Source organism: Oncorhynchus kisutch, linkage group LG29 (assembly GCF_002021735.2).
Source record: "Oncorhynchus kisutch isolate 150728-3 linkage group LG29, Okis_V2, whole genome shotgun sequence".
In the NCBI taxonomy this organism is placed as follows: domain Eukaryota; kingdom Metazoa; phylum Chordata; class Actinopteri; order Salmoniformes; family Salmonidae; genus Oncorhynchus; species Oncorhynchus kisutch.
Genome location: NC_034202.2, coordinates 26,045,808 through 26,052,533, shown reverse-complemented (window position 1 = coordinate 26,052,533; position 6,726 = coordinate 26,045,808). Strand labels below are relative to the sequence as shown.

Sequence of the window (6,726 nt, the reverse complement as noted above, 5' to 3'; positions counted from 1 at the left end):
AAATAACAATATGGTACCACAAATTTCCCTGTGCAAATTCAGTGCATCCGCACATTGTTACTGTACAACACCATTCCCATGATAATATCAATAAAGTGTCACTCCCTGAAACAAGGAAGTATGATGGTGAATATCTGAACAAGGTCCAAAGCATTTATGTGTCTATTTAATGTCAAATGAACTTAGTCATGTTAGGTGTTAAATACCTTGCTTTGTTTACTGAAACTTCCCTATTGTGGTCTCTTTCTCAAGTAACAGTTTCTGTGTGGTAACAACACAATTCAAGTTTTGAAAGAGCATGATGACAACATACATGCAACAACAAAAAGCAAAACCTGTGTGAAAAACAGAATATAGCTAACTCTGAGATCTGACCACAACAGACCATTTTTAATTTTAGAAAAGTTGAATTGTGACTTGAGATAAATGCTTTACGATACAATCCACATATTTCAATCACAATGCACAAGTCTGTTGCATGATGTCAATTTCCCTGAATCATTTTTATATTGTATAACTGCACTCCAAACGGGTTCTGCGGCTGTCCTAGTAGTAGAACCCTTTGAAGAACCCTTTCAGATTCCAGGTATAACCCTCTGTGGAAAGGGTTCTACATGGAACCCAAAAGGGTTCTACCTGGAACCAAAAAGGGCTCTTCAAAGGGTTCTCCCACAGGGTCAGGCGAAGAACCCTTTTAGGTTCTAGATAAAAATTAAAATAATCTATTAATGTATTCATTAAGACGATACACAGAAGAAATGCAGCGCAAACAAGAGTGCTGAACTATTTATACATTTTGCTGGTTGGCTGGGAGCCCCTTGCAAAAAAAACTACAACAGTCAAAGGTCACACATTCGTTTTATTGTGCTGGTTGTAAGTGTGCCTATATCGAGAAGCTCTGAGTATACAGCCCAGAATAAAGTTATTCATTAATTATTCTTTGTCCAGACCATATACCATGAAGATATAGCTAATCATCACAATCACATAACTCATGTTACTGAAAAAGGGCTCTAGCAGGAAACAGCTGGCCAGATTATAGACTAAGCAAAGAGAGTTGAGAGTAAGTCTTATTTTTCATGTTCAATCAAATACCATTTGCCTTGATTGAATCAATATTACCATAGTTGCCCTGTCCTGCAGTCAAACTAACTAGTTGCCTCATTGGTGGAATGTTATGAATATTTTTCACAATTTCATAATTAATAAACATTTCAGCAAACAGTGTTTCTATGTCAAACAGTTTTGTTATATTTCAGTATTCTGTGATGTATAGAAAGTGTAGTATTGGAATTTGAAATCTGACATGGTACAGGTGTCTTCTTGTTTTAAGCCCGTAAACCATGTGTGTGAGGTGTATACTTTTGTTTCAAAGTAGATTTGTTTAAGACTACCAAGAAACACTCAGTGTGACCCTTATTTTGCCCACTACAGTAAAATGTTAAATAATATTATCAGTCAATGGTTGATTAGGTTAAGGCAAGGGCAGACTTTTTGGAAGAAGTCAGAAGGAACTACATACTGTCAGTCACCCCATCTGAGAAATGACAGATGACAGGGGGCGGGGCTTTGCAACATGGACCATAAATAGAACAGTTAGAGAGCGCACCATACATCTTCAGACAAGAGTTGACCTAATAAAAAAGACTTCACAACAAGAGTTGTTCAAACCAAGGTAACAATTTTATACACTGTTTCTCTTGTCTCATCTGATAATCAGGTTTTATTCTAATTCTTTCTGTTGTCCAAGGTAATTCTGATCCATGCATGATTGTGTTATTAATATTGTGTGCAAAAGCTGTATTTTTTGAATACTTTAGAGATGTCTCTGTAGTTAACAAGACAAGTTATTAGCAAAAAGATTCACACATTACATTTAAGAAGCAGGATGTTTTTGATTATGATTATCCCTCCATTTTTTTCAGAGATGAAGCCATTTCCTCCCCTCCTGGCATTGGGATGGTGCCTGATGTTCAGCCAGACAGCCCTGTCTACAGAGGAAAGTTTGGGTGGCCCTTTCATTCACAGTTCAGTGGAGGAGGCAAAGAGACTTGTAGATGAAGCATACAAGTACTCCCGAGAAAAGTAAGTGAACCTGACAGTTGACCTCTTCAGATGTAGTCGTCAATCTCTGTCTTTGTAAGTTGTGCTAGCACAATTTTCTCAGTCAGTCGAAGAGACATGTAATGTAATTTCTAATGATTAGTACACTAAATCTACATGTATACTGATAGGAGCATGTTTCTATTCATAATTCTGTCATCTGCTTATCCATATCCCAGGAGTCTGGAGAGAGTGCGTGGGCAGTCCACCAGGCCCTCTGATGTCATACGTCTCATGAAGCAGCCTGCCAGGGACACACGCTCTGCTGTACGGTCTGCAGACTACCTGGAGAACACCCTGAGACTGATCCATGAGAAAGTCCACAGCACGCACAGGCTGAATAAACGCTCGCTCAACGCAACAGGTCAGTCACACACACCGTCACAGATACTCACACATTCACTTTGTGAAAAACTCCCCATACGTATTCACTCAGACCTAGACACACACAGTCATAATAAGTACACTTTCTTTATTACAAGTCTTCCTTATCGCTCTCTCGTTTCTCAGACCTGCTTACAGCAGAGCAGCTAGACACCATTGTCCGGGTAACTGGCTGTGCAGCTCGTGTCAGCAAACCCTCCTGCCACAGCACACCCAACATGAACAAGTACCGCACAGCCACCAGCGTCTGCAACAACCTGTAAGAGCACCAGGGCATGGCGGGTTTAATCTTTTCACTCAACAATTTGATAGCCTTGTGTAATGTGCACAGTCGTTGTATAGGTTGGAATAAAAAGGGAAGAGCAATCAGTGTATGTCTGAGGTCTGGCTACGGAGGCCGCAGTAGATGAGGCCATATCCCTTGAGTTTCTCAAGTGAGGTTTCTCAATTCTGATGTGTATTTTCTTTATGCTTATTAGGAAGTTCCCTCGTCTTGGAGCCTCAAACACCCCCTTCACTCGTTTCCTGCCTGCTCAGTATGACGATGGGGTCTCTCGACCCAAAGGCTGGGACCGAAACACGAGCTTCAACAACTTTGTGCTCCCTCTGGTATGATAACAATAAATATAGTTGGAATAACTGCTACTATGTTGCCACAAGTTAGATATAAAGTATCATAATTGTATTCATCTTTCTCCCTCTACCCTCCGTCCTTCCTTCCCTCCCTTTGTGCAGGTAAGGGAGGTCTCTAACCGTATCCTGGCAACCAATGACTCTGGTATAGTGAACGATGGCGAGTTCACACACTTTGTCACCCTCTTTGGCCAGTGGAATGACCATGACCTGACATTCACGCCCTTCTCTCCCAGCATCCGCTCCTTCAGCAACGGCCTGGACTGTAACGAGAAATGTGAGCGCTCCGACCCCTGCTTCCCTATCCAGGTCAGTCACAGCTCTCACATCACACCACTTACAGCAGGCACTATGACTTCACTCTTAGACAAAAATGTGCTGTCTAGAACCTTAAAGGGTTCTTCAGCTGTCCCCATAGGAGAGCCCTTTGAAATCCCCTTTTTGGTTGCATATAGAACCCTTTCGGTTCCAGATAGAACCCCTTTCAGTTCCATGTAGAATCCATTCTACAGAGGGTTCTACATGGAACCCAAAAGGGTTCTACCTGGAAACAAAAAGGGATATCCTATGGGGACAGCCAAAGAACCCTTTTGGAATCCTTTTTTCTTAGAGTGTATACAGTCATCCCTGTATATATTGGTATTTTCTAACCATGGTCCATGAATTATTAGGTCTTCACCCTCTACCATGTCTTTTCCTCCATGCCCAGATTCCTCCCAGAGACCCACGCTTGCCCACTGGCCCAGACAGCTGCATCCCAGTCTTCCGATCAGCGCCCGCATGCGGCACAGGAGAGTCTGCTTTCAATTTCGGTGGCGTGGCCACGAAGAGGGAGCAGATCAATTCACTGACGGCCTTCCTTGACTTGGGGCAAGTGTACGGCTCTGAGGAGGGGTTGGCACGTGACCTCCGTGACCTCACCAACAATGGGGGCCTGCTGCGTGTCAACAAAAACTTCACAGACAAAGGGCGCGAGTTTCTACCCTTCACTAAGTTGAAGGGGAACATGTGTTTCACCCGCAACAGAGTCACCAATGACACCAATGCCAGAGAGGTGCCCTGCTTCATTGCAGGTTAGCCTTTTAAGTATGTTTGTCTGAGGAGTAGACCAATGTATATTTAGGTTAAAGTTGAAGGAACAGAATGATGGCAAAAATAGAAAACTAGAGTCATTCTTTGACTTTCATGTACAATAGTTATCTGGATACAGACACACAATGTGTATGATGTTCATCTCAATCACTATTTGGCCTCACCAGTAAGTCTCTGTTTGCCAGGTGATGGCCGTGTGGATGAGAACATAGCATTGACATCCATTCACACAATGTTCATGCGTGAGCACAACCGTCTGGCCCGTGCCTTGAGTCGTCTCAATCCACAATGGGATGCTGAGACACTCTATCAGGAGGCTCGCAAGATCATGGGCGCCTACACCCAGGTACCACAAGCTGACATATATCACTAGTAGCCATGGTGTCAGTTCATTGTCTCCACGAGACATCCAGGGCATACTTTCTAACACACGCTCTCCTTCCCTCTGCTTCTCCTTCTCACACAAATAACTATTCTTGAATATTCTCACATTGACACAGCTTCCCTATCAAATACACACCTAAAAAATAAATCTACTCTCACTCTCCTAGTTGTTTGTGTTCCGGGACTACCTGCCGCACATCGTGGGCCCAGACGCCATGGCCCGGCAGCTGGGCCGTTACCCTGGATACAACGAGAATATTGATCCCAGCATTGCCAACGTGTTTGCTACAGCAGCCTACCGCTTTGCCCACCTGGCCATCCAGCCCATTCTGTCCCGCCTGGACAGCAACTACATGGAGAATGCCATGTTCCCCAATGTGCCTCTGTTCAAGGCCTTCTTCACCCCCTGGAGGCTAGTTTTTGAGGGTGAGTGTTGGGACACATACGGATGGATGCTTTGCAGACCTCTTGCCAGTTGTAAACTAATTCACTCTCTGGATTAATAACAGTATATAACGGGGGAAAGGTTACAAATGTAAACATCCTATTCTCTCTCTGTCCTTCTTTAGGTGGTATCGACCCTCTGATCCGTGGTCTGGTGGGTCGCCCAGCAAAGCTGAACACACAAGATCACATGTTGGTGGACGCTGTGAGGGAGAGACTCTTCCAGTTTGTAGAACACCTGGCTCTGGACCTGGGCTCCCTCAACATGCAGCGTGGACGCGACCATGGCCTGCCTGGTACACACCTGCCTTATCCTCCATACCACTATACTGACACCACAGATAAACACATCTATACCGTTCTACTTACATATTACAGCTAATGCTTTAGGGTTGTTAACACCAACTCCAAAATGTCAATCATCTCTCTCTCTCTTCCTCAATATATCTCTACCAATCTGTTCCATGCAGTCATTATTTTCTTTCTCTTCCCTAACCTAGGCTACAATGCTTGGCGTAAATTCTGTGGGCTCTCAACGCCTAGGAACGAGGCCGAGCTGGGTGCAGTTCTGAACAACAGAGACCTGGCCCGCAGACTGCTGCAGCTCTACGGCACCCCAGCTAACATTGACGTGTGGATGGGGGGCGTGGCTGAACCATTTGTACGCAGTGGCCGCGTAGGGCCTCTCTTTGCCTGCCTCATCGCCACCCAGTTCCAGAGGATCCGCCAGGGAGACAGGTGTGTGTTTTTGTATGTGGTGTAGTGAGTTGTTCAAGTGTGTTTCATCTGTCAGAGCATGCATGTGTCCTAATCTTGCCTGTTGTCCCCAGGCTGTGGTATGAAAACCCAGGCGTCTTCACTTCGGCACAGAGGGCTAGCCTGAGTCGTGCCTCTCTGGGTCGGATCATCTGTGACAACACTGGCATTTTGACCGTGCCGCGTGACCCCTTCAGAATCCCTGATAATAGGAACAACAGACTCATCAACTGCAGCACTATCCAGCAATTAAACCTCCAATCCTGGAGGGAGAGACCTACAGAGGCCAAACAGCAGAACCAGGACCATAACCAGCAGGAGGATCAGAACCAGGAGCAACAACAACAGGACCAGGACAATGAGGTAATTGGTTGAACTTCAGTATAAGTTAATAGTTCTGCACCGAGTTGGCATTTCACCCATCCATAACCCATTCATCACTCTCTTCTAACGTCACCATCTTCTTCTGCATTCCTTTCTAGATCCCCTGATTTGAGGCCCGCTTGACCCTCAGGACCCAGCAGCAACCCAACCCTGCAGTTCTCCACTTTCCATTATATGTATTGAACTACATTTAGAAGGAAACATTTTATGGTAATGTTTCAAATATAAATATAATCAACAAAGCAGAAATACAAAAGTAACACACTTATTAAGCTTGATACATATTACTGCATACCCATATTTCTTTATGAGCATACAAAAATACATAGTAGCTTTTTATTATATCAAACTAAGTAGCTGGGGTTCTCAATTTTCTCACACGGAAATATCACATTCTTTAAAGGGGCAATCAAATAATGGGCTGGGGGACGGGGCTGGGGGACGGGGCTGGGATAACGGGGCTGGGGGACGGGGCTGGGGGAACGGGGCTGTGGGACGGGGATGGGGAAGGGGGCTGGGGGACGGGGATGGGGAAGGGGGCTGGGG

General features: G+C 44.8%; 1 protein-coding gene across 1 annotated transcript; it reads left to right on the top strand.

Annotated features, from left to right (window-relative positions):
• The first annotated feature begins 1,590 nt into the window (after positions 1–1,590).
• LOC109874163 (eosinophil peroxidase) lies at positions 1,591–6,517 on the top strand. Its single transcript, XM_020465971.2, has 13 exons — positions 1,591–1,675; positions 1,926–2,085; positions 2,283–2,467; positions 2,614–2,746; positions 2,967–3,096; positions 3,223–3,429; positions 3,830–4,193; positions 4,398–4,558; positions 4,764–5,022; positions 5,166–5,336; positions 5,541–5,778; positions 5,871–6,159; positions 6,279–6,517. Exons 2-13 carry the CDS (start codon positions 1,928–1,930, stop codon positions 6,285–6,287), a joined length of 2,304 nt encoding a protein of 767 aa, XP_020321560.1. The 5' UTR covers positions 1,591–1,675; positions 1,926–1,927; the 3' UTR covers positions 6,288–6,517.
• The last annotated feature ends 209 nt before the right edge of the window (positions 6,518–6,726 follow it).

Bases quoted from the DNA above. Each gene is read 5' to 3' on its own strand.
- LOC109874163 (XM_020465971.2), top strand. From the start codon at position 1,928: ATGAAGCCATTTCCTCCCCTCCTGGCATTGGGATGGTGCCTGATGTTC. The intron at 4,559-4,763 runs GTACCACAAGCT...TCACTCTCCTAG, and splicing joins TCATGGGCGCCTACACCCAG to TTGTTTGTGTTCCGGGACTA. The intron at 5,337-5,540 runs GTACACACCTGC...TCCCTAACCTAG, and splicing joins ACGCGACCATGGCCTGCCTG to GCTACAATGCTTGGCGTAAA.